This window comes from Chanos chanos, chromosome 4, assembly GCF_902362185.1.
Source record: "Chanos chanos chromosome 4, fChaCha1.1, whole genome shotgun sequence".
NCBI lineage: Eukaryota > Metazoa > Chordata > Actinopteri > Gonorynchiformes > Chanidae > Chanos > Chanos chanos.
Window position 1 is genome coordinate 11,553,379 of NC_044498.1, and position 27,471 is coordinate 11,580,849.

Consider the following 27,471-nt stretch of genomic DNA (forward strand, 5'->3'; position numbering starts at 1 on the left):
TTTCACATAAAACACAGCAGTGGTAGGTTCTCACTATTTTGTCTGATGGTCTCTAAACCCACCGCTCAATTCCACAAAACAACAGCTGGACAGATTTTTCTTCCTTCCCAGGTGCACATCCCCCTTTTGAACCTAAGTTGACTTGAACCCTAATTTTGAGCTTGATATTGTTTTGTGCATCCTTGTTTATGTTAAAAATGTAAACTTGTACATGGTATTATGAAGTAAAGCTCAGAATTAATCTAAAAACAGATGGTAATGTAGTTAACATCTTGCAACTAAGTGGGAAATATTTTTGAAAAACTGCTTGTGAAAACACAATCCAGGTGGTGTCATAGTTTATATAGTCCACTATTCCAAGTATTTCAGCTGATATTGTCCGAAGTTGCGTTATCTAGAAATAAAAAGGCAGTCCATCCAGAGGAAGAAGCGTCTAGAAAGGCTGTTGAGCAGTTTCAATAGCCTTTTCTTGAATTCCCTTATCTTTTGGATTTTCACATTAAAAGAAAAAATCTAAAATTCAACATTTTTATGTTGACTACTTTCTGTGTAATTCTTGTTCTGTCCACCAAAACTATATTAATTCTTTATTGGTATTAGCATATTTAAGTAACATGAGTATGCTAGATGTAGAAAAGTCTCATTGAATAAATTACTTTAATACTCTCTTATATTGCCCTTATCATAAGGGTCCTGAACAAAGACCAGTCTAGGAGAACACATAGATTCCACATGTATTTTATTGTATTCATATTGAATACAAATATTTGCCTAGATAAACTAATCAAACTGTTTATAAAAAAAAACCTTTTCCTTTTGTCAACTTGTCAACTAGTCATGTAGGAGATAAAAATTACTTGGGGTTGTGGATAATCTTAGAGTTGATAGCTGTTATGACTAACTCTATGATATGTGTATTCCTAATAAACAAAATTATATGAAATTTATTCTCTTCCACTTAAGCATCAAAAGCTTTTTAATAATTTTCTTTGATTTATAAATTTATTTTAATTAAACTAAGATTGTTTTACATCCCAAACTTTAAAAATATATGATGTGAACCTGTGTTAAAATTTGTGTTTATGTGCTGTGTAAAGTCTAAGTCTTTCTGTAATGTGCATGTGAATACTTGAAAGTTGCCACTGAAATTATTTGACCATTTTCAGGGCTATGAAAAATATGAATGTGAAAATCTGGTTTTAAATTCAGAAGAAGAGATAGGCAGCAAAATATAGTTGTGTCATTTTAAACCAGTACACTTGTTTTTCATTTGCTCAAAAAACAAAAGCAAACAATTGTCAATATCTTATCTAAATGCACTTATATCTATTGTAATGCACATGACTTCTGTGAGTTTTTCTTTCTTTTACTTTGGTTTTGAATGCTGTGGTGTGTTTTCAGTGGCATTTTAAATCAGAAATGTGAAACAAGAAACAAGGTTTTGTAAGACATCAATTTTTGTATGTGAAGTGAGAATTAAGATTGTCAAAGATGAATTTTCATGCACTTCTCTCATAATGTGAGATGAAAAAAAAAGAAATACAACAATTTATTTTTATATTTTTTATGACACTGTCAATTAGTTACTCTGGAGTAAATTTATCAATCACAAACTTATCTGAATATTGTGATTATTCGAGTTTTTAAGTACTTTTGTGAAAAGCATGTTCAGCAAAAGATTTCTAATTCTCTTTATTGGTTGTGTTTTAAAAAACACATTTTGAGGGGAAAAAAACAACAACAACATCCAGTTCATTTGGCTTTCCCAACCTATGGCCTTTAAACTCAATTCCAGACTCAGTATAGATTGCTAATGCCCTAACATTTTATGGCTGACATGAATATAGCACAGAGATGCTAGGCCCTACTGTTTGAAGTGTGAGCAGCAAATCCTTTCAACAAATATCCTGCAAGTACAAAGTCTCATATGTTGTAACAAAGCCTTTATTCAACTTGCTGCATCAACTGCAAAATCAAAACAAGTTATACACTATCATCAAATAATAATGATTTCTGATATGAATAAATTTTTATTATCCTATATCTTGCAATCACCTTTTTGGCCCATCAGTTCAACCATGTGACCATTAAATACATGTATATATGTCCATTGCATCACAGAACTCAAACAATAAGACACTAAATTGTCTCTGGACCATTAAGTTGCAGGGATATGTGGCCAGAGGATAATGGCAGTCATATTCACTGATGTTCTCACTTCAGTTCCCCTTCATCCTCCACACTGAAATTAATGATAAAAACTTCAGCTAGACTCAAGTGATGTTACGCTCCACAGAAATCCTTGCAAAGAAAATGAAAGACTTCAGCATATGGGAAACAAAGTTTAATTCAAATGTATGTGAATGGGGAAATTCAGTCCATAAGTGTCTGAAAGTTGAACACTCTGTTTCTTTGATCTGGGCTACTTGTTCCATTGCACTGCTTTAGGCCTGGGCACTTCATAGTTGAGCTCCTCAAATTCTTCTTCTGGCTTGAGCTTTGGCCCAGGGATCATAACAGACTGCGAGAAAAAAAGCAGAGAGGAATAGCTCTTGAGTGAATTATGGAGCATATCTATCATTAATCTGTCTAAAACGGGGGTCACTAACATGGTGCCCGCGGGCACCAGGTCGCCCGTAGGGACCACATCAGTCGCCCGCAGGCCATTTCTAAAAATAGCAATAATCACCAACGAGCTCAGTCTAAAATTTTATTTAATTGTGTTGTGTTTATTTAAGTCTGTTTCCTACCTTGTTGAATCATTCTGAATAATTATTGTGATGAATCATTAACGTGATTAGTGTCTTCACGTAGAATATCATTGATAATAATATAAAATTAAAGGTAAACCGTGCGACTTTGTTCTTTCAGAAGTATGTTATCAAACTGGTAGTCCTTTGCATTACTCAGTACCCTTGAAGTAGCTCTCAGTTTCAAAAAGGTTGGTGACCCCTGGTCTAAAACACTTCCTCCAGTCCCTCAATCAATCAACCAACCAACCAACTACCCAACAGGTAACATATATGGCGTGTATGGAGGTGGGACTTTGGTGGTGGGATTCAATAACAGTAAACACATCAGATCACAAAAACAACCCAAACAAAATGAATAAACACCCAAACATTTGTCAACACAATGTAACCATCTAAAACTTAACCCCTAAGGTATATTCCGCTCGAACAATGTTTATCATAACACTATACCTTAATGATGGGGTCTTTAGGTGGGGCCCAGGCTGGGACAATCTTGCCGTGTAGTCTCCAGCGACCATAAGGATTGACCAGATGCCTCTCCAACACAAGGTATTCCAGCACATCCCGTGGCTCCTCTTCATCTCCCAACATAAGTCTACCAAAGCGATCATAAACAGCCAATGTCTGCCCAGCATCAGAGCAGAGAGAGGAAGGTGGTGATGTTTTTCGTTTGTTTGTTTTTTTTAAAGTGTAAAGCTTTACACACTGAGAGAACAGTGGCTATAATCACTTAAGCCATCTACAGTTATGCACCTGTTTCAAGGATTCACCAGTACACAAAAATAAGAAACACAATGCTCCACATATAATTTCATTTAACACTGATCATGTTCTTGGCCTTCTGAAACTCTTCACTCAAACCACTTTAGTACTTGAAACCTCTTTGCCCTTAAAGCAGAGTGGTCTAGGGTAGAATGTTTGAGAATATAAAGCAGGCTCAGAGTAAAACAGAAATGTTTAATAGAGCTAGTTAGTTAGCTCACCTGTCGGGAGTGCATTCGTAGTGTCACCTGACCGTACAGGTTACCCTTACTGACCATGTCTGGGCAGCGGGCATGAACCACTCTTGGTGGCTCCAACGACTCAATAAATCTCCAACGAATTGTTTTATAACGGTTCCCTCTGACCATTTCCTAACCACAAAAAAATGGAACATAAAATGGGTTTAGGAAATGTGTCTGTGACCATATTAACAGTATTCTTTTGTGTTGCTGTGTGACATTATATGCTGAAAAATACAAAAAACTGCACATTTCTTGGATTAAGTTCATTTTTACATCAATTTCCAAAAAAAGAAGAAAAAAACCTCTGCCCACATTCTTTATATGACTGACTATAATCTGTGTGGATGCCCGATTGTTTTCTTTATATCTTAGTCAGGAAAAGCCTTGATTACAAACTGTAAACAGTACAATTAGGAGTGTTAGCTCAGTGATACATTCATGTATTAGCTGTGATCAAAAACCATACTGAAGTAACCTTTTCTATGTAATTACAGTTCATCACTCAAAACCCCTTTAGGCCTTGAGAATAGGCTGACAACATGGCAAAGAATATAAGGGTACTTACAGGATAACACCTCTCTGTTACCAAGGAGTGCAGTTTAACTTTATCAAACCTAAAGCGTAGAGTGAGAAGAACAGAATGAAATACTTGGTTTTTAGTTTGGGTATTTTGAATTAAAACATAAAAGTCACTTCTCACAGTGGTAGAAGAATAAAGTAAGAGCCTCTTACTGTGTGAGAGCAGAATGAGCCTCAATGAAAATCTCTTGAGCTCGAGTTGGGAACTCTTTTGTCGTGAATTCCGAGTCATGTTCCTTTATTTTTCGTATTCTAAAATGAGAGAAGGTTTCACATTCACATTAATTACAATAGAGGTTATATAATGGCATTATAAAACGATGTGGAGCATTATTCTGGCACACAGTACACCGCAGTCAAGAGGTAGGGGATAACAGAAAGAAAAAAAAAATACAATAAAAAGGGACAAAATTAAGAAAAGCATTAGGGATAAATCCCCAGATCCAATCTCATATGGCTTTCAACAGATCCTTTCATTGAGCCGTTATCATTTCATAATTGGGATCGACAGGCTCAACATAATCGACTGCTCAGTAACTGAGCTTGCTTGACTTAACTGAACGTCCAGCAATGATCACCCTACTTTTGGTCCCACATGCAAGGTTAATCTCTGCTATTATTTTATCATGAAAATAAAACCATAAAATAAATACATATCACTTAAGAGCAATACTGAATGACTGCATTATGGTAAACGATGGGGTTCTTACGCCAGCTGTGATCCTGCGCTCTGTCGTAACTGCTCCGTTCGCTGTTTAAGACCTTCCTTTGATAAGGTGGACAGACGAGCATCACCCTCGGGAGGGACGTATGGATCAAAGATCCCAGCTTTCAGTAGAAAGAAACTAATGAGTTAAACACTACAAAGCATTGGTCACAATCTATAAGACACTGTAGATGCCCAATTGCTGAAATAAACAATGACCATGGCATGCTGTTGAAACTTTAACTAGCATAAGCCTATTAACTCCAGAGACTAAACTGTGACATGACTGAATTGATTTGTTTCGTGACCTCTTACCTGTACAAGCAATGTTGATGGCTCTCTCCATGTACTCTTGCCTGGGCACCATACCGGACGCCCGTGCCTGAGCCTCTATTTCATCTTGGGTCCGCTGCTTCATGCCTACCTTTGGCGGGATGAAATAGCGCTTCTTGCTCCTGATCGGAACAACCGTACTCTGGGGGAACCGCACGTCCAACAAAGCCACTGCACTCTGGTTTGGCAGGGAGAAAGACAGCTTAGCCCATTCGTGTATGTGTAGATTTAAGGCTCAAACAAGGTGAGCAAATCACGTTATAAAGTGGTCGCGTACATTATATGACTGAAAGTCAGTAAAATCCTTATAGACCTGATTCGTCCCCATTAATAAAAACAAAAATGCATTTATTGAGGAACCCTCTCCACATGACAGACTTCAATAACATCGGCCACTGCTGCACGTTTCTCTAACCAGCCCGCTAACATAATCTTGCCCAACATAACCACATGGTTCCACAACAAGAATAATTAAGCACTTTGATTCCAGACTAATTTTAGAGCAGATATTATGAATCCCAACCTTCAAGTTGTGACATGTTGTCGGCTGAAATAATTTCAACGTCCTACAGATGGACGACGCCATTTCCCTCGGCTCTTGCTCTCATTCGTTGATTCAATCAGATGTCAAGACTATTACAGCGTGTGACTGCCACCTACCAGACTGGAGGTTAAAGTGGGGTGTTTGGACCCTGGCATGAATCAAGGACACCTCAAGTATGAGAAATGAAAAATTAAAAAAAGAGACCCAAAGTAAAGGAAGTGATTTTAATGACAAGATATTATGTCTTTTGACAAAGCTATATATTTAAAAAATGACAGCCATGAATTTCATGTCTGGTCTTTCCCTGTCTTGCGAATGGGAGGGTCAAACAGCAGAACCACACGTGTGTTTCCTAACCCGCATCTTACGCAATAGTTCCACACCAAATACAGAATGTTTGTGTTTTGTTTTCTGCATAAGGATACTAACAGGTGTCTCCAATCTGTTATGGCCCTCATTCCTTGAAGGCCGTTGTGCCAGAAGGCTTTGAAGAGAAATTCCAGGATTCTGAAGACAACTATTTATTTCTTCTGTCCTCCATGTGCTGACCTTTAATGAAAACCTGAACACAGAGCCCTTCTGGAACAGGTTCACTTAACGCTACTTTAAACCTTCAATTGCAAAATACTGATGATTGGGGTGGCACAGCTGAAAAACTACACAGATGTGACCTGAATATATTATAAAAAGCACTCATAATCGCTGACTACTGTCAAGTAGCAACAAGCTACTACACTCTTTATAATGGAACTAACATTAAATAGAAGACCTGTGCAGCAAGAACAGAGCAGTCCAACAAGACTCTCCCGATAAAGAACAGTGTAGAGTGTGCATCTTTATTTCAGCATCTTCCAGGCAATCTCCCATCTGCATATATCTGTCAAAGCACTTGGGTCACATGTGAATTCGATAGTGCTTTTTGAACGACACTCTGTAACACTGAAGATGATACCAGAGGAAAGAATAACACTCTAGTCAGAGAAATCATCTCTGAGTATCTCAGACATACAGGAGAACATTTGTATAGTAAAAGCACTGACTAGAAATGTACATGTGAAAACAAGATTATATTCAAATCTGTTTAACTATATCTTCCTTTCAATCTACAAGTGTGAGGTTTTTTTTCTGTCTTTTGTTTTGAAACCTTTCCAGTATTTCCAGTACCTTTGGTATTTGGTCTTTATCTAATATAACTGAGGTTTGGCTGTTTGAACACTGAATTTGAGTTAATATATTCCAAACACTTTATCTCATATGATGTACATCCTTCCATTGTTGATACAGCCATTTAAAACATCATCTAGATTATGATAAATTACATATTACAAACTGAAGTCAGGCATGCACATCAACATTTCACACGTGAAATCAACTTTACTCTTGTCACATTGTTTTTGGTTTTTTTTGTTTGTTAAGGTTTTTTTACTGTTTAATGAACACCAATTGTATTCTTAAACAAAAGCACAACAAATATTTCAGGGAAAGAGCCCAACACTTGCTTTGATCGCCACATTAGATAGTCAATTACCAATGGATGCGTTTGTTCAATAAGTCTATGTGTAGATCCACAACTTGTCATCTAGATTTATTTGCCAGTTAAAATACAACTACCACTCCAGCTGAAGAATTATTGCAAACCTGATTAACCAATTTAAGGCCTCAGAAAACAATAGCAGAGTAAATCATTGTCATTTTAAATTTATCATGGGCCAGTTCCACTGAATGCTGAAGTGAGCTTAATCCTGGAGGCCCAAAAAATGCTCTACTTCTTTACAGATGTAATTTTCACAACGTCAAAATAATCACTGAATGTAAGCATTATAAAAAAAAAAATAAAATAAAAAAAAAGTTTGAAACAGCTTGTTTTAATGTGTCAGATACCATGACATTTAAATATGACTTTTCTGTCGTATTCCGTTCCAGACATCCATTCCATAGTTCTAAAGAGAGAGAGAGAGAGAGAGAGAGAGAGAGAGAGAAACTTTTTGGGAGTGTGAAATGGTATGGGTGGTATTGTCCATCAGAGCGAGGCTACGAGAGGGTTTAGGGAAATCATGTACATTGCAGTTCAGATTTGTAGAGGGTCTCAGCAATAATGTTTTACATTATACAATATACATACAGTACCATGCTAACTCTGCTCTGCTCGTTCTAACCGTTTTATAGCGATGGATTTCAGTGCAGCTGACTTAAGTCCATCCTATCAGCGTGCACCAAGCCATTTACACCCACTCTGCCCTGCGTCTGGAAGGGAAATCTGGGAAATATCTGGCTACAGCCATCACTGACAAAACGCAAAAGGTAGTAGATCATTGTGCAGAAAAAACAAAACAAAACAAACGAAACAAAAAAAAAAAAAGCAACACAACCGAAACTTGAAATTGAAGGTATCAAATTTCATGCCTTTTTTTAAGCAACAGGTGGAAGAACAAAGAGAGGAGAGAGAAAAAAAGTAAAGCAATTCACAGTTACCACAGGACTGTGTACGTTTTGTGTGTACGTTATGTGTTTTGTGTGTCTGTGCATGCATAACCATCTACCACAGCTGGGATTCAAATATCTGATATTTCACATCATACAAATCTCTGCAGGACAGAGTGGGAACATCTACATTCCTCTTCCAACTTCCCGTTTCACTGAAGTCTCTTTTTTTAACTTTACTGACACTTGGATAAATTTTTAGAAGATGGCGCAGTACTATTTTTTTCCCCATTTCTTTTTTTTCTTTTCATGTTTTCTTGCCTTTTTTTTTTTTTTTTTTTGCTTGTTCTAGAAAAATGAAGCCCGAGCTCCCGCGTCTGTGGTCTGCAGGCCAGAGGCAGCGATGATTGCTGGGAGATCGGAAGTGAATGAGTGAGCATGTAGAGGGTGCTTAACAAAAGTTCGGGGGGGGGTCAGACTGGGGGGGCCTTGCGCTGCAGCAGGTACTGGTGGATGTCGTCTGCGTCCCGTTTGAGCCAGGCTGCGTTCAGGAGAATGTTCTCACAGCACTGCTGCACTGTGCGTTCAGCCGCTGGCGCGTGGTGACTTTCAAAGAAGCTCTGGTAACACAACAGCAGTGAACACACTCATGAAAATCACTATTATTTTTGTAATCAATATTTCGTATTTAAAATCCCAGTTCCTGAACTTCTATTGTGTGTGCAATTGTGTTCCCAGACGATTTCAGAATGTTAGAGGGGTTTCTATTCAATAAATATTTCCTTGGAGTAACTACTCTAAAACTTAGCAAATGTAATATTTCTATGTGTGTTTTAAACCAACTGTTTATTTTATGTGTTTATGAGATACATTTGTTCCAATTTACAACAGGCTCCACATTAAATATGATAAAGGACAAACTACCAAATAAACAAGGAGAGCCACGGTGCTGATTGGCCTATATATCAGCTATAAGTATGAACTCTAATCAGCAGGGCTATAAAAGCATGAATCATATTTAAGACAACTCTGCTCCTCACCTTCACCTCAGCAGCCATTTTGTCCACCGCAAATCCATCCACAGTGAGCTACAAGAACACACACAAACACAGACACAGACACACACACTAATGGTTAGCCATGGACTTAATGACCTTTTATACCAGCTGTCCATGATTTAAAGCGTTCACAGTAAACCGGCCTCACATTGTGATGGCCAATCTATAGTTAAAGGTCTTTAAAAGTGCAAGGTGACTAAAACACACATTTAATGCGTTACTATAGGTCTGGTGTTTGCAGGATGAGGTTGGTATCTTTGTATGGCCTTGATTTTTAAACATGACTGCGTCTCCATTACTCAAGATTAAAGCTGGTAAAAAGGCAATCAAATAATAACTAAAGGTCACTACAGCAAAGTTCCGAGATAGCAGTCCACAGTCCAGCTGGCCTGGTTCACTTTTTATTTCACAGCCTGCCGTGCATACATGAGCTTGGAGAAAACTAAAGGATACCCTGTTCTTCTTCCAGGGTGTAACAACACCAAATATGTAATTCTCTCATGTATCCTCTATACAATACTCAGATTTACAATTCTCCAGTTACAGTGTTACGCCACAAATACATGTCAATGTTTTCCCACAAGAGCTCATTTTTCTGTGCATCTGTTTGTTTGTTTGTTTGTTTTCCTGTGCTTGTGCAACATAGCGGAGGATCCTCTTACCTTGATTAGTCGTGATATAAGGAAACCACCCTGATAGCGGTTATGAAGCTCTTCCCAGTTGTCTTTCACAAATTTCCATGCGGCTTTTCGTCCATGTTTGCTACTACCTGCCACGCCCCCAATCACGGACACAGTGTCTTGAGGACGTACTTCCTCCTGCAAGACAACAGGACACAGCCAATGTTTGAAATCTTAGGAAAAATCTTTTTAAAAAATTTTTTTTTAAATTTTTTTTAAGAAATGGGATAAAAAAAAAAAAGTCAAAACACAAAAAAACACAATCATATTGAAATATTTCTCACTGAATAAAAAAATGATGGTTTCTAATTACGTGCTAAGATGAGCACTGTGGTAGCATGTGGTAGATTTGTCAGCGTGTTTCACTATATTACGCGGCAAGAGGGACATTTGTTCCATTGACCCAGGGGCATTTTATCATTGTGGCTAGCATTTTTACGTCTACATTGGGACTGAAGTGGTAGTGAGAGGGGTGTGGGAGAACATACTGATAGGGCAAAGGTGAGAACTCTCTGAATTAGGTCAGGGGCGGAAATTGCTCCCAAAACTCTCTCAATACGATTCTTCTCCTCCTGCATGTCTGCCTGCTTATGGAGCTGTACAACAGAATGAGAGAGAGATGAGACAGACAAAGGGTTAGAAAGCACCGACTAATGAAGAGAGAAAGAGAAAATTAACTTCCTGAGTCACTCTATTACACTTAGTTCTTTTGAAGGAAGTGTGTGGCACTGAATGTACGAAGGCACACAAAGAGAGAGAGAGACGATCCTTACCTTCAGCATTGTGTCCAGCGTTGTACTGTCCCCATGCTTTAGTACTGTTAGGTAAACCTACAATGACAAAACATAAGTCCAGTCACAGCCACCACATTAAAAAATACACTTCCTCTATTTGTAATGTCTAAAACCACATCATGATTCCTCTTCAAAAACAAGACAGCTGGTGGGTTCATATGTTCGAAACTGGGTGCACTACCATTTTAAAGAAACCTCAGTCAAGACCGCATGAGGTGGATTTTTTGATCCATTATGTTTGTTTAACATATCCATAAGATGGTTATGCAGGTGAAATGGAGCTGGGATGTCACTATAGTGTCTATATAACTCACACTCATAAAACTGAACTGTATAAAACGGGTCTGTGACATTTAGCTGAAGGAAGCGTGTATAGGAGTTAAGCGAAGATGAATAAGGCATGTGTGAAACTGACTGTAATAAGATAGGCGTCTATATATTACTCTATATGAGCCTGGTGCGTCTTAAAATAAAATGTACGAGGTACATATGTAAGCTGAGGTTGAGCGGGTCTTACTGGGCTCCTGAGGTCTGCGGGGAGGATCTGCCTGCCTTCCACATGTTCTTTAAACCTCCGCCTGGCCTCCTCCAGCGTGGGCTTATGTCCCGCCTTTCCCAGCTTGCCCAACACCAAACCTCTCAGCAATGCATCCAGGTGTCCTGAGAGTGAGAGAGGCAGAGGGTGACAAAGTAATGGAGAATATTTCAATCTGTGCAGGAGAAGACAGTACAGCCCTCTGTTCTTGGCTGATATATCACCCAAAACCTCCCGACGGTGACTCACCCTCTCCCGGCTTGCTGTCCCAGCCCAGCTTGAGGCCGATAGGAGTGAAAAGGTCTCGGATGAACTCCTGGATTTCCTCATGGAAGTCAGTGTGAGAGAGCAGTGAGGAGAGCACGCCCAGGTTGCAGCTAAGGTCGCTCCAAACTGTGTAGTTGGGTTCGTTAACAAAAGCCTCCATCACTTTCAGCACCTCTACGGTGCTAATCATGCCCGCACGAGACTGAACAGTCGAGAGAGAGAGAGAGAGAGAGAGAGAGAGAGAGAGAGACAGAGGGAGAAAACAAGAATGTAGAAACTGACAGGTGGTGTTCCACTACAGCCTGACATTCTTTCATAAACCTCAGCTGCACTCAGGAGCATTCATTTGCTTAATGCACTCTAAATGAGTTTTAATAATGGAGCAGACAGATTAACTAAAAAAAAAAACCCATTAAAGACTAGCTCAACATAGACGGAACACAGAATAGCAGCGAGACAAAAGAATAGCAGTGTATAATGACTAAGAGACGAACGTGTATGAGAAGATTTTTCCGATGTTTTATGAATATCGTGTAACGTGTCTAAAGGACAGTGCAGAGATAGACTTGAGTGACTTGCTCTCTCTCACCAGGGAGAAGAGGTCATTTTGAAGGCCCAGACGGTCAACAGGGGGCAGGGTGAGGTCACGGATGCCTGGGAGAAGGCTGTCCAGCATTGCAGAGCTGTACTGGATTCTGTAGAAACCCACTGTGCCTGGGTTTATCTGAAAAGAATGACAAGAAACAAATACAAAAAGCCATTACAAGCAAGTCTAATAAGCGGAACAGGAAACAGGCAAGGCCACTGAAGGAATTTGGCTACAGACAGGTTTGACCAGCCACTTATAAATTTAGTCACACACACACACACACACACACACACATACACAAAAAAAAAAGCAGTTATACATACATTCTCAAAACAAACCAAAATAAATAGCATTTCTCAACTGGATGTTTTCCAAAAAAAATCTCAGAAGTACAGCCGAGTTTGCATTGTATGAATGGAACAAGTATGTGGGGCAGTGTGTGTTTGAGTGCTGATACTCTGCTCTGTTTACCCAGCTGCTGCTGTTGTTCAAACACATGCACACACGTGGAGACACACACACACACACACACACACACACACACACATGTGCACACACACACACACACTGCTGACCTTGATCCATTGATCTGGGGAAATGTTGGGGATGGTGACTGTTATTTCAGGTTGGTCCATCAGAACTTTCATCTTGGTGCAGCTGGGGTCCTCGCTGGTACAGATGCTGATGGGCACCATCCAACTGGGACAGTCCTCACCTGTCAAACATCAAACAGCATAAACAATCGCACACAGAACGCATATAGCTGAAAACATATAGCCAAACAAAAGACACAAGGGAGAATGTTCAAGCTGTAGCCAAAAGTAAAAACGTTTAAATTTCCATTTTGTAACTGGACAAAATGGAAACTTTTGTAACTGCCCACTCCTGAACATCTGTGTGTTCAGTAGTTGGGAGCTACTTCTAAGCATTAGTAATGCAAATATACCTCAGAATGCAAATACTGCCCTCTATTATTGTGGCACACATTTATTTTCTATGCTTGTCAACATACCGTTATGTGGTCCACTGGCACAGAACTTCCTCTGAGATATTTTCAGTACTCGATCGTCACCTTGCTAAAAATAAAGTACATCACTGTCACCATTCAAACTCACCACTTGACCAGTGATGAGTGGACGCTGAGATCAAAAGTGCGGTGCAATTTTGGCAAACATAATTAAATGAAAATTTCCGTTAACAAGCTACTCAAAAAAGGGGTCGAACCGGGGTTCAGACCATGCTGAAATGAGCATAGCACAAGAGCGATGTATTAGTGTTTCATATTAAGCCACCACTGGTAACAATACATTTTTTTTTTTCCAATACACCAATTACAATGGTGGAATGACTCAGTTTAGGTCAGATTACATAAGTTACACTCTATTCATTAAATGAATAATGCTACAATGGTGGTTTAAAATCTTGTGTGTCACTGCTTTAGTCTGGAAACTGGCACAACAGTCCTTGCTACTATGCTCTGAATGCTCAGGTTACCTTAAATTACACTGCCCTTTGGGCTACTCTGTGGCCCAGTTACACGGTCTGACACAAAATATAAATATTTCAATATCAAGTCAGCATGTTCTGAGATTCTATGCATGATCATGGCTTTAGGAGACTATAAGGGATTAAGTGGAATAAAGGCTCAGATGGAGTGAGTGTACCTGCTCTTGGTCTACTACTATAATTGGGAAACCCATCTGTTTAGTCCAAGAATTCATCACCGCAGCAATAGGTTTCCCGCTAGCCTGTTCCAGACAGTCCCATAGATCCTCTAAGAGATTTATTACGCATGTATGAGAGAGAGAGAGAGAGAGAGAGAGAGAGGGAGAGAGAGGGAGAGAGAGACAGAGAGAGAGAGGGAGAGAGAGAGAGAGAGGGAAAGAAAGAGAGAGAGACAGAGAGAGAGAGAGAGAGAGAGAGAGACAGAGAGAGAGAGAGAGAGAGAGAGAGAGAGAGAGAGGAGAAAACAAGGCAAATCAATAACATTACAATTTACATCATAGTAATGCTCCTTAAAAGGAAACAGGCTAGAAGTACTTTTGTTTGTCTCTTTTATGACTGTTTTATTGCGGGCCTAAACTACAAGGACACACCAGACGTCATACTTTCATACAATGCTCAGAAGAGGAAGACTCCACTTCTCCTGCCCCTTGCTCGTTTTCAGAGAAGCCTGGTTCCACACCTCCACACTACCATTACATCACAATCAACACATCACATTTCTACTGCATGACCTTGCTATTTTGACTTGATTTTATCTGCTAAACATGATCCTTATTACACATTATGTATTTTCGCCTTTATTTGCTAACTATTATGGATAATTCAATGCATATCCAGTTCTTAATCAGTTTTTGAAAAATGAACTCCAGCCTTAGACAATTAATGAGAAGGAAACATGTACAGGATTAAATAAACCTTTAAATAAAGGCTATCAAACCACCTGATAATCCTAGTCAAGGAAACATAAAGTGACAACCCAAAAATTTGCATGATTTCCATAACTACCTTATTTGGAGATTCCACATGCATACAACACACACGACGATACAAGGATCAGGGAATTTTAAATAAAACACAAACCATACTTTCTTGTTTCCTACGAAGTCTTGTGAGATAAATAATGATCAATTTCAATTACCTGTAGATGCATTTTTGTGTTGAAACTTCAAAAGATAAGCATTCATTCCTTTTCTAAAATCCTGTAAATAAAAGTAAAAATTATTCGAATCGAAGTAAAACTTACTCTAAGAGCTCAGGCTCTCAATCAACAAACTAATGTTTATGCATCTATTAAACATTATGCATCAATCATGTCTCAGCACATTATAACTTAAGTGCTCCTTCCACTGGGTACAGCAATCAATATGAGGAGGCTATTGCCCATAGACAGCAATCAACTCATGAACGGGGACCCAAAAAGCTGGACATACCAACTAACGCAACTTTCCATGACAGAGAGGGGCAGAGGATGTGGGAGCTGACTAACAGACTAACTAATAAGACCGGTTAGTTTTGTACTTTCTCTTAGCCTTCTAAACTTGACCTGAACTTCAGAGGATCACTATGGAAATTTACATTTTAATCCACAGCCATGCTAAGAAAGGTAGTGCTTTAAAGGCTCTTGGGACTGCAGTGTATGTGTACTAAGTATATTCACTGAAACTAATCGATCGGTGTCATGAACCATCTGTCCTACTAGAGCTGCATGCGGGGAAAAGAGAGGTGACTAATGTTCATTATCAGCAGAGTGGCAGTTAACAGTTCTGTAAACACCAGTTAGATAAGCCTCACCTCGTCACCAATGTAGTTGTGCAACATGCGTATAACGGATGCTCCTTTACTGTATGATATGGCATCAAAGATTTCATCCACCTCTGAGGGGTGGCCCACGTTAACCTGCCATCAAGAATATAACATAAACCCAGTCAGTCGCTGAGAGCCAGCAATCATAGAAAACCATATCACATTTAATACGCAAAATACAGCTTTACAATGTCATGCAAGTGACTTTTTGTTTTGACATGAAACATAATACAGACTATTTTGTTTCATGCTGTAATGTATTCAAACAATAAACAAACATTACGCATTTGAATTCAGAGATGAAAATATATGTGAGAGGTAAAGAGTATGGACAGATGGAGAGAGAGAGAGAGAGAGAGAGAAGGTGGGAGGTGAGAGAGAGAAAAAAATTCACCAACCTCAATGGGATGACTGTTATCTAGTGCATCCAGGTCCAACGCTCTAGTGTAGTCAGCCGACACAAACTGTGTCCAGATGTCATACTCAGGAAAACAGTGGTCAACACAGAGGTATTCAATCCATGATGCAAAGCCCTCATTCAGCCACAAATGTGTCCACCACTCCTACAGAGTAAGGGAAGAGGATATTTTAGGAGTTGTCATGTCCCAAATTCTTGAATTTAGGTTAAAGGTAATTGGCTAACATATATACAAAGTGTTCGGAAAGTAACTGAAGCCTCTGTGAAATTCCCCAGTGAGCTTTCTTTACCATCATAACCTGTCAAAAACAACCCTGCAGCAACAACTACCAGTCTACAGATCTCTAAATTCCAGTGCTGTTGAACATGTTTTTTTTGTGTCATGGTTTCAACAGGCTGTCTGGACAATCACAATGCAACTCAAGATTGATATGGGCACTGATCAACGCGCTGACTTTCCGTGTTCCGCTATTTTTAAAGCCCGTGCGACATTCCTCACCATAGTGACCAAGTTCCCGAACCATTGATGCGCCAGCTCATGCCCCACGACTAGGGCCACCCACTGTCGTGAGGATGAGCAGGAATTCTTCGGGTCAATCAGCAGAGCTGTCTCCCTACAGGGGAGAACAAGGACACAGTCAAACAACAAAGTCGGACAGATTCGCAGAGCCATGACTCAATGGTTAAACCAAAAAGATCAGAGGGAAGACTGGAATTTACGTGAGTATTATAACAAACAGTGAAATGATTTCTCTCTGCTGGTCACTACTGGATGGAAATCAAAATATCATCACATGCTGTTACATGAACACTGTGTAACCACAGTGCACTCACTGCTAATGGCAAGGCTGATCAAATGTCACGCAAAAACACTCCAGAGGGTTTATAAATTAGCCCAAAAGGGTTTTTTTCCCCCTTCAAATTAAGTGTTCGGTGGCTCTTAACTTGACTTTGATTCATTTCAACAGCTGAGTTACTATTTGTTTTACCTGTAAGTAACAAGGCCCCAGTTTTCCATGGCACCTAAGAGGGCAAAGAACATCCTGTATGTTAGATCAAAACATTGTTAGGCAAGCACTGTATCCCCATTCCCTTTTTATGTGATTTAATGAATAATCACAACAAAAGTATACGAACCAGCAGCAAAATCAGCAATAGCTATAAGATCAATTTTAGGCAACGGATAAGGAACATTGAAGTAGTCTTTGTAGAAAGGTAAGGTCTTAGTAGCAACCTGATATGAAAAATGAAAAACATGAATTGTCATGTACATATTACATAACACTGACATTGATACAAGAGATTAAATATCAAACTTTAACCAACACTAGTGAAATGATCCTAAACTGAAAGTACGTGCGTCCCTCTATATGTATCTAAGCCAATTTAACAAAGTCAGATGTGCATCTCTGGTTACCCAAAAAGACTATCAGAGTTACAAATGGTGTCTTATCCCTGCCTATATTCGGCCAGTAAAATGCACTGGCCTGCAACAAGCATCACATTTAGACAAGCCTTTGTCTACTTAGCCGAAGAGCAACGCCATTGATTTTGTGCATAAGTGAATGAACCAGCTAAACCGGCTAAAACAACGGTCTCACCTCCAGTGCAAATTTCCCTTGCTCAGCTTTCCCGATAGGCGTGTAGACGCGCACCGTTACTCCATCTGACGACTGGCCCTCCACAAAGTCGTACTCGCCGATGACAAATGCCACCAGATACGTGGACATGATGGGCGTGGTGGCAAACTTGACTTCCACCAGCCTTTCGTCTTCTGGATATGGCTTTCTATCAATGACATTCTGCAGCAGGGGAGGACAGAAACGTAAAACACAGTCATAACGTAGTGATGACTTTGCTCTAGTCTACCTGATATACTTAACATCTTCATCTTAACATCTTCTACTCAAGAGGGCAGCTCTATCAATGTATTAGAAGCAGACAGAATAGTCTCACATCAACCAGTGAGATATAAAAAAGGACAAGTTTGTCAGTTTAACGGATGTTAGCCCTTCGTTTGGCAAAGCAGCGATTATGCATTAGCCGAGCAATGATGAGACATAACGGTAAGTTAGGTCTCTTTCCGATTTTCCCTAAGGATATCTTTCAGCTTCATCTTGCTGATTCATGTGAACTTCATAACACAGCTAGCCTGAAGACAAATTCACATGGTGTTAAGTGTTAAGAACCACTGAGGCTCAATGACTTTATACATCTTCTTTTTGGAGCCCTACATATTCAGACCAATTCACTTCATTAAGACATCATTTAAGACCAAAAATATGAATAAGAAATGACAGCAATATAATAAAAGTTTACTCTCTCGTAATTTTTCAAACAAGGTGAAACAAGAGAGCCCTGAAAGCCTAGAGAGATTCGTATCTAAGATTCTTATCATTAAATCTCTCTTACGACATAGATATGGACTTCAAAGACGTTAGGAAGATGAGCTGAAGAGAGTGACAGCTGCTCTGCATCAGCAGGCAGGAACACACTGCCTCTGAGCCTCTCTTACATAAGCCTGGTCTACCAGGGAACAGAGGCTGCAGAGAGAGGGCTGAACTCGGCAGCCTGTGCTCTCATATTTCTGGAGGGAGAGAGACAGAGAAGCTGACACGTACCATATTTGACAAGGCTACTCGGTCCTTGGGGACAATTAAGGTGATGTCAAAGGTGGCTTTGATAGCTGGCTCGTCCCAGCAGGGAAAAGCTCGTCGAGCGTCCGTGGCCTGCGGGCAAGAGCGGTGCATCATGGGAAGTCAAGACAATTCGCTGGGCCGGTTGTTTAATCATGAGGTTATAATTCAGATGTGCACAGACACATTTTTACCCCCATCCCCCCCGACATGCACAAAATTTCAAAGGATTTGCTCATGTGCACAAAAAAGAAAAAAAAGGTCAAGAAGATTTTGCATGACACAGACAATGCAATGGCCAACAAACACAAACAATTGCTGTTGAAAACATATAGCTATTAACACGTTTCCAGATGCATTTCAGTTTCTGTGTCTGTGACTTAGAAACCCTATTCCCCATGAATCCAACTAATTTGCTCTTGTCCAGTTACTCATTACCCAAGGGACCCAAGGCTTAGGCTACAACTTCAATGTTTACCTTTGTGGTATGTTTTTTATGGTAGAATGGCCAAACACGGAGAGTGAGTAAAGAGCAGAGACATAGAGCCCAGTTGAATATGTATCCAGAGAGAGAGAGAAGAGTGGTACATTAATGACTTTAAGGTTTGCCTCATTTACCTCAAACTGTGTGACTGCAGCGTAGCGTATTTCTCCAGTTGGAGTTGCATATTTACTTCTGTAGAAACCTTTCATTTTATCATTCAGCTCTCCGACAAAGTCAATCTTCAACGTACCTGACCCTGAAAGACAGGCAGCGTAGACATTACACACCATGGTAGGGAACCATTTTGATGACAATGGACGATTTCAACAACCACACGCTTATCACACACTTATGTTGAAGGGGAAGCCACAAAACCTACTGAAAGCAATTCCTTTACAAACTGGTTCAATATTAAACACAGTCACAATATTCTTGCATGTAAAAATGAAAAGGCATGAAACTGGCTAGAATGCTAGCTATGTACTATGGGACATCACTACGAGCAATTCACATGCTACGAGAAAACTGAATGAACTTCCTATACTCGGAGGTAAAAAGATTACATGGTTACTTCTAGCATGGCTACATCAGTAACTCATTCATGAGCTCTGTACTACAAGCTCGTTTGAGTGTTCTGGTTGTTTCCAAATGTACCTTTCTGCAAAGCACTGGGGAATGACAGTGTGACCTTCTCATCCTCGTTTTGGTAGTTAAATCCTGTTGCATTAATTTCTAATGGCAGAGAGAAGACATGGGTCAAAATGTATTTCAGATAAATTGTGTCTATCAACAGTCCAAATATAAAAGGCCACAATAAAATGAGAACAATTGAGAGCACAAATTATGAAAAAGGCAACCACAAAAGAACAATAAAACACTTCATGAGAGTTTACTGAAGTGCTGCCAGTAAAGGATGGTTATTGATGGATATAATGGCCTATAAAATGTTATATGTTACACATAAAATATCACTTGCATAAAACATCACAAACAATTAAAATCCAATGATTGCTCCCATATGCTTAAAAGATTAATCGTATCATTCAATTTACAGTTCAATTAATTTAACAAGAGTATAGCACAATTATCTTGTTGTGGTAGTTACGCAGATACACGGAGTTTTATATAATTTCACTCATTTTGAATAACATGGTCAGAAAGTGGTCAAGAAAAACATGTATGGCAAAAAGCTATCTTTTATGATGCTGTTACAGTCATCTTATCAGAAAATTGCACTCACCTTCTCCTCCTTCTGGTGCAAAAGATGCTGTAATAATATCAATGTCCGCACAATTCATCACTATCTGGTTTGTTCCCTGTGTAACCTGTGAAGTTCAGAATCAGGTCAGTAAATGTGATAACAGTAATGTGTCATGGGTCATATGTAAACTGTGTTTTCCAAAATACATTTACTCTTCATTAATTTAATACTGAGGTGATTTATGGACCCCTCCTTCAGGGGTTTTATAGCGAATCATCGCTATTAAGGGAAATAAAACTGATTTTATGACATGAGGGATTTCACAATTCTTATGCGTAAGTGGCAGCGACAGCTTTCAATCAAGCTGCAGCAATAAATAAAGCTTGTTATGACTGGATGAGACGCAATGCGTGAGCGGCTCATGTGACACTCCAGTCATGGCCGGAATACTACAGCACGCTTTAACTCCCATGCGATTTCTTAATGCGGTCCATATCTGACATTGATGATATTCATGTATTGTGGCATTGTGGGAAATGTAGTTAATCTCATGCTCTAATAAGAGCTGGCATGAAGGGCCGCGCTGACCTAACAGTGGGAATTTCACGATAAGGCTACAATGGAGTAAGGGCTTGGCACAAAGCACTGCTCAGGACCATCCTGCTGACTTATGAGAACAGAACTGAGGTTCAATGCAATGTTATTCACGAAGCACAGGATGACTAGACCTAACCCTTTATTTTGCAATAACCTTTACAACACCAAGGATGTGATGTTTTCTAATGTCTCAACTTGACATGAAAAGATTTCTACCAGCCCAAACTATCCCCATTCCTGCACAACAAAAAATAGAGTGACTAAGCATGGTGTGAGTATAAGTTTGTACACATGTTTAGTTAACATGACCCGCAACACAAAATTCCCTGCAGTGTTTCACTGCTATTCGGATTTAGCAATGATCAGAATATCAGATAATTGTTGTGACTTCTGATTTCTTCTTACAAAGGCGAGAAGTTCAGAGACAGAGTGTTGCACACACAGCTTATTTTGTAGTCAGTTTTCAGGATGACTATGCAGGACAGTCGGCTGAATCTTAATTTTGTTGAAATTCTTTATGGAAACAATGACTCTTGGATTAAAAACAGTCTGAGAAAACCTTGAGTTCTTGTTTTGTAGCACTGTGCCACAAGAATGTGCAGTCATAAAAACAAGAGGCAGTTGTGGGTTTGGGGTTGTATACACAAAGATGTTCAAATAAGTGTGAGACTAAGTCAAGATTCACATGGGGAGTGTCAAAATGCAGTAAATTGAAACCTACTAAGCTTGTTTGTTGCTCCCTGAAAGTTTCTTTCATAAATGTCTTATCTCTGCACAATGTTATTCAGTAAGCTTAATATGTTGACAGTTTGACATGGAGTGCAATAAAAAAATGTAAAGCTAAAAGCTCTTGGGAAAACGAGTACTGCAGCACATGGAATATTACCGACACAGTTTAAACAAAATCGTAAAACCGCCGCCCACAAAATATAAATGGATCAGTCGATTGATCTGTACCCACAAAAGCACTATATCAAAAATATGTTTAATTTGATCTATTTTAAGTGCATATGTCTGGTGAAAGCTAGTCACTGAATAGGACTATGAATGCAGGAAAGCCATTGGGGTTTCCATAAGTTCATAACTAAGCAACCAACAGACAAACAACTAAAACGTCCAAGACAGCCTGACAGAGCGCCGTCAAGCCCACTTGGGATGTGCATTCCATACATGTTCAAGTTCATGTAATATGATAACTTGCTACACTTGTCCATAAACTTGCAAAATACAAGCATGCCTCGGCTGTATTTTTTCGCATGACAATGAACAGACATCATTAATTTAGCTTAGAGGGACAGAATTCATGGCTACGTAATGGGTTAGCACTCAAGTGCTATCAAATCTAATAACTCCGAACTTAGTAGTGTTATCGAACAGGCGGTTTGCAGGTTGGTATCACGACTTGGCTATGCTAACTGTTAGTTAGCCATTCAGCAGGACTGTAAACATGACGTTTGCTAAAATGTTTCAACCTATTCAGTTCCAACAGGGTTCTTAGTTTTACGAAACAAATGTCACCTTAACATTAAGCCCGAGCTGCCGAGACAGTACAGCTGCCAATAATTGAATAATTTAAACATAACCTAGACTACCAGTCCGTAGCCAGCCCTAGTCAGCTAACTAGCTAGCTCGCTATTACAGTGCCTGCCAACAAGCTGATTCTAGCAGCAGCTCAGCTATTATCGTAGACATTCACTTGAACTCTATACGAACATTAACGGACTGACTATTAGCTAATGGTCTCTCTACCATGCAGCCTCATACGCGTGCTGAAGTATTTTGACTAACCTACCTCTACCGCCGCCTCCAATTTGCCCTCGAAAGTAAAGTCGATTAGGTCGGGCTTCAAACAGAGTCCATAGTTGACGGGGTAGACGTCAGTGGGCAGCCGTACGAATGGCCTCCTTTCAGGCATGGTGACTATATTTTGGCTGTTAGCGTTTGCAGAAACGGTAATATAGCTCAGTCTAAATGTAACAGCTTGTGAATTCCGCGATATGGGTTTTGAAAATAACACCCGATTTCGGGGAATAACTTGCGAAACGAATGACAGAGACACTCGACGGCTCAAAAGCAGCAACATAAAATCGTAGGATATGTTGCTAGCTAGCTCTCCGTCCTCCCCTCTCACTCAACCACAGAAACGGCTAGATGTGTGTACGTGCGCGCCACGGCAAGAAAATTACGTCATCGCGTTGAGGAGTATAGTCTGTTGTGAAAAGTCGGTAGGTGATACAGCACATTCTCAATATTTTCTCTTGGCAAGTTTTACTTTGTACTTGCGCGTGCAAAATAAAAATTGTACTGCTTCTTTTATGAGGGTTTGGTATGTAACGTGTCATCTGAGCACTGACTATGGATCGACGATACTCTCCCAACACAAGAACTCAATGCACAAATTCTGAGAATTTTTGAAAACATATTTTCTAAGAATTGTGGATGTGAGGTGTTTTTGTTCCATCCCTTGCTTCTACATCAACGTCTTCATTCGTCCTTTCATAACATCACCGGGCGTCGTTCCGGTTTGGAGAATAATCTAGTGAAAAAGACATTGAGGTTATTCTTACAGCAGACTGAAATTCTTTGATTCACCTTTTATGACTGCATTTTACAGCCAATCATATCCATCGGAACCTGGTACTTGGAACTATATCCCAGCAAATTTGTTTGTCCTTAGGCTGAACTGAAATGTATTGTCTGTATTTTCAACTCTTTTTTTTCGACCAATAAAATTAGTGCTGTCTGTGAATAAACTTGAAGTTCACAACAGAACTAGCGTTGCATGTAACAATGTACAGCAGAAAAACCTAAACAACACAATCTTAAATGCATAGTCTTCAAACACATATTTTCTCCTTGATAATCTGATTTAGACTTTTGTACCTTCAATGTCTTAGCACTTTCTCTGCAAAAAAAATTACAAGTATCCTTTCCCACCCCACTCATGTGCTTTCTTTCTTTTAATATGCCTTACAAGAAAAAACTTTAGAGATTTTTGATTACCTTGAATTGTATATTTCCTTGAATTTAAATTGTTTCAGTAACTGTAGAGGAAGTGTTGAAACTTCCCCAGGGCAGCTTTGGCATTGTTTTTTTTTTTTTTTTTTTAAATCGCAAATTCAGTGGGAGTGCTGAACTCTTGGGATTTTGAATAAGCTATGCTGTTACTGCACTTCCTTGTAATTGAATGCCTCTCTCAGGACGAAGACCAGAAACCCTTTTGTTACCTGCTTGGGGCTCCAAATTGTGTTTAAGAATAAGGATTTTTCATGTGCTAATATAAAATGATGAACATTTTCTCAGCTTACTCTGTGCTAAAATCAATGGAGCTCACATTTGCACCATGTGATCACACCTAAACTGCCAGTCAAAGGACAGTGAAAAAAAAATGAAAACGCCAAGCTAACATCGGTGTGTAACTCATCCAAAATTCTGAAGAACACAGAATTTAAGCATGAATTATTTTCACCTGATTTTGTTTCTGAACAAGCAAATACCACATTTTCAATTTAGCTTCCTTTAGTGTTTGAGGAAAATACATATCTGTCGCACACTTTATGAAGTATGTACTCACAAAGGATCACTAGCTTTCCTTTTACATTATTAGTTTTCACTCTACTTTTCGTTGTGAAACCTGAAGCATGCAGGATTCTTCAATTGGTATAACTTACCACAGAAACACACTGATTTATAAGTAATGACAATGAACTCATATTTAAGGAAATCGTCCAAGTACCTCCATGCCCCCCTCCCCCCCCCCCCCCCCAGTATAACCATATGTGTGAAATTTGCACAGTGAACTAAGCCCCTAGCCAGAGTCGACACAGGTACAGTAACAAAAACTCGCAGTGCAGCCATATGCTTTGGCCATTTCCACAAATTCTCCTGAAATTTGTTCTTAGTTTAGCTTAGGGGACAACTATTTCAAACAATTCTTCAAATCCCTCTTTGAGCACATGGATGGTGTTTGTGCCAATGAAGAGATGATATCGTGCGATCACATAGATTCCAATTTATAATTCTAACTAAAAACCGGAGTCAACAGCTTGCCCAAGTCCCCACTGCCACAGTAATTCCTTCTGTACTGTTGATGGCGGTGTTGCGCACTGAACATTTAAAGGCTAAGAAAAAAACAAAGAAGAACGAGAGGCTCACGTTTGGACCCAGATTTTCTCACAACGGTGTGACAGCTGGCTAATGCTAATGCAAGACGCTATCGATTGACTGTTGACAATGTGCGGGTGAGTGAGCATAAATGCTTCTTGTAATATAAAAAAAGTGAAGTCAGTTTAGCCGGGGTATCTGTGTTGAGTTGCATAAATCAAGCATGTGTTATCCTGTTTTGTTGCTAGCACATAATAATTAGTAAAATACCAAGCTAGCTAATTAGCCAGGACTAGTTAGGGCTGTTCAACCACTTTACTTACTGTTATCTTGCTATCTTCTTTATATAGATGATAATAGTATGAAAGCCACTCAGCCTGGATCATGTTACTTCTACCAAACCAATTCACGTCGAATATTTGCCCGATAATTGTTTTGTGCTTCGAAAGCCATAATATCTGTACTTGTTTAGCTCGTTACCTAGTTACCTAGTTAGTAGTCTCTAACGTCGGGAGCCACCCTTCTCCATTTGGTAAACTTGTTTGTTTTCCTTGTGTGTAATGTGTATTTGGAATATTTTACTCTTTCATTGTTTCGTTAACTTTTTTAAAAGTTAAGAGCATGTGTGCCATTAACGATTAGTCACATAGTTTTAATGATTGGCTTAAATAGCTAGCCGAGCAAGGGGAAAATGTTGAGTTATTTTTAGCGTCATCAGATCAGACGAGACGTGCGAAGCAGTCCTGGCTGTATGACAGCTCTCTGAAAGTGTCAACTGGTGGTTCAAACTCAGTCAAGCAGAAGTTCATGAATACATGAAGTCGACACACAGTAGTCACATTCTACAAGTGTACCAAGGATATTATATGTATTAAGGATTAGCGCAGGGAGCACTATCTTCATCATTAAAATTTTTTTACAACCACTGTGTGCCTGTCATTTCAGGATTTTACCAGATGTGGTTGGAGGGTGACATCCTCAGTGGCCATGGTCTTCTGCTTTGCTGTCCTGTTCCTGGTACTACTCTTGTCTCGGGCCCAGGGCTTCCTTCAGTCCTCAGAGGAAATTACTGTGCCTGATGAATGGGTTCTTCTCCATGTGGTCCAGGGCCACATAGGTGCCGGTAATTACAGCTACCTGCGTCTCAACCATGATGGACGCATTATCCTGCACATGCGTAGCCTTAAAGGTGATGCTGACCTGTATGTTTCTGATAAGACCTTGCGGCCCAGCTTTGACACATACAAACTGCAATCCGCTACCTGTGGTCATGATGTAGTAGTGGTACCAGGGGATTTTGTGCGACCTGTTGGCATCGGGATCTATGGACATCCGTCATACCTGGAGAGTGAGTTTGAGATGAAGGTGTTTTTTGATCAGACAGCTTTGGGAGATGACGTATTTGAAAAGAACTCATATTCTGCTGAAGAAATGCCTGAGAATCCTTATCGCCCACAGGGATCAGAAGAGGAGTTTGAGGAAGAGGAATCCATTCTCTGGACTATTCTCATTGGAATACTGAAAATAATACTTGAAATTTTGTTCTAGATCATACTTTTTGATTCTGCCATAGGATGATTAACTCCTGGTAAAACAGCTTTGAAAGAAAGTGTTCATATGCTCGTGTTCAGAGACGTGATGTGGCTGAGCTGTACCATGGTCAAAAATAAATAAATAAACAAATAAAGAAAGAGAGAAAAAGAATACTTTTTTCCAGACTTAGACCTGTTTAAATTAACAAAAATTCTCCAAAAAACATAATGTGTCATCCAGTGTCTCCCATCAGTTTTACTGCCTGTTTATTATCCACATAACCACCTATTCTACTTCTGCTTTCACAAGAAGTTGTCATTCAATAGCAAATTAATCTTGTTGCCTAAAGTATGAATTTTGCAGATAATTATCCCATTTTCAGTTGGTTTTCATTAAGAATGCTTGTTAACTTAAGAAATGATTTTCAAAATTTTGGGGTCTTGTGAACGTCTGAATTTGCACTATGCAAACAAAGCAATCATACCAGTTCGAACACTGCTAATTCTTGTGCCTTTTACCTCTCTTGACAATGATGAAGGCATCATCTCTTACATTTGTATTGTGTGTAATGTTTTAAAATAAAGGTGATCAGTTTGCCCAAGAAACATAACCCATATGCTTCCTGTGTTGAAAGTATCAATGGATTTTAAGTGTACTCAAGGTATGTGTTGTACCTATCCTGTGATATACAAAGAGGTCTGATAAAATAGTTTCCCGATTAACTATTTCAACACAATATACTTTTATTGATATCCAGAGTAAAATGGCCTTAAAATGAAGAGACAGCGGGTCCAGTACACCTTTAAGTACTACTTTAAGAAGACGTCTATAATCATTGTGCACTCTATGCTTCTAGCTTTATTTCAAGCTGAGAGTGCGCACATGAACACAATTAAAATGGAGTTATGTTTTTAGGATTGCTGCGG

General features: G+C 39.4%; 3 protein-coding genes across 4 annotated transcripts; 1 reads left to right on the top strand and 2 right to left on the bottom strand.

Moving 5' to 3' along the window:
• Positions 1-1,980: 1,980 nt before the first annotated feature.
• Positions 1,981-5,961, bottom strand: mrpl45 (mitochondrial ribosomal protein L45). The gene is made up of 8 exons (XM_030771899.1): positions 5,899-5,961; positions 5,358-5,553; positions 5,047-5,164; positions 4,490-4,588; positions 4,323-4,371; positions 3,737-3,886; positions 3,204-3,377; positions 1,981-2,521 (listed from the first exon to the last, which is right to left on the bottom strand). Exons 1-8 carry the CDS (start codon positions 5,959-5,961, stop codon positions 2,423-2,425), a joined length of 948 nt encoding a protein of 315 aa, XP_030627759.1. The 3' UTR covers positions 1,981-2,422.
• A 1,782-nt stretch (positions 5,962-7,743) lies between these two features.
• Positions 7,744-23,019, bottom strand: npepps (aminopeptidase puromycin sensitive). The gene is made up of 23 exons (XM_030771919.1): positions 22,701-23,019; positions 20,351-20,435; positions 19,765-19,842; positions 19,245-19,366; positions 18,612-18,719; positions 17,592-17,792; positions 17,128-17,224; positions 16,980-17,013; positions 16,490-16,604; positions 15,971-16,135; positions 15,561-15,665; positions 14,908-14,968; positions 13,928-14,037; positions 13,276-13,339; positions 12,839-12,978; positions 12,264-12,398; positions 11,657-11,876; positions 11,390-11,532; positions 10,852-10,908; positions 10,567-10,674; positions 10,061-10,216; positions 9,381-9,428; positions 7,744-8,960 (listed from the first exon to the last, which is right to left on the bottom strand). Exons 1-23 carry the CDS (start codon positions 22,989-22,991, stop codon positions 8,814-8,816), a joined length of 2,790 nt encoding a protein of 929 aa, XP_030627779.1. The 5' UTR covers positions 22,992-23,019; the 3' UTR covers positions 7,744-8,813.
• A 2,064-nt stretch (positions 23,020-25,083) lies between these two features.
• On the top strand, positions 25,084-27,126 carry c4h6orf120 (chromosome 4 C6orf120 homolog). 2 transcript variants are annotated; one of them, XM_030771552.1, is made up of 3 exons: positions 25,084-25,149; positions 25,958-26,360; positions 26,471-27,126. In XM_030771552.1, exons 2-3 carry the CDS (start codon positions 26,000-26,002, stop codon positions 26,488-26,490), a joined length of 381 nt encoding a protein of 126 aa, XP_030627412.1. In that variant the 5' UTR covers positions 25,084-25,149; positions 25,958-25,999; the 3' UTR covers positions 26,491-27,126. The 2 variants fall into 2 exon arrangements, with proteins under 2 accessions (XP_030627412.1, XP_030627411.1); XM_030771551.1 differs by having other exon boundaries at positions 25,958-27,126.
• Positions 27,127-27,471: the final 345 nt, after the last annotated feature.

Bases quoted from the DNA above. Each gene is read 5' to 3' on its own strand.
- mrpl45 (XM_030771899.1), bottom strand. From the start codon at position 5,961: ATGGCGTCGTCCATCTGTAGGACGTTGAAATTATTTCAGCCGACAACA. The intron at 5,554-5,898 runs GTTGGGATTCAT...CTGCCAAACCAG, and splicing joins CAACATGTCACAACTTGAAG to AGTGCAGTGGCTTTGTTGGA. The intron at 3,378-3,736 runs GTGAGCTAACTA...GATGCTGGGCAG, and splicing joins TACGAATGCACTCCCGACAG to ACATTGGCTGTTTATGATCG.
- npepps (XM_030771919.1), bottom strand. From the start codon at position 22,991: ATGTTGCTGCTTTTGAGCCGTCGAGTGTCTCTGTCATTCGTTTCGCAA. The intron at 16,605-16,979 runs GTAAAACAAATA...TCTCCCCTGTAG, and splicing joins TGGGGCCTTGTTACTTACAG to GGAGACAGCTCTGCTGATTG. The intron at 14,969-15,560 runs GTGAGGCTTATC...TTTTATTTACAG, and splicing joins ACAACTACATTGGTGACGAG to GATTTTAGAAAAGGAATGAA.
- c4h6orf120 (XM_030771551.1), top strand. From the start codon at position 26,000: ATGGTCTTCTGCTTTGCTGTCCTGTTCCTGGTACTACTCTTGTCTCGG.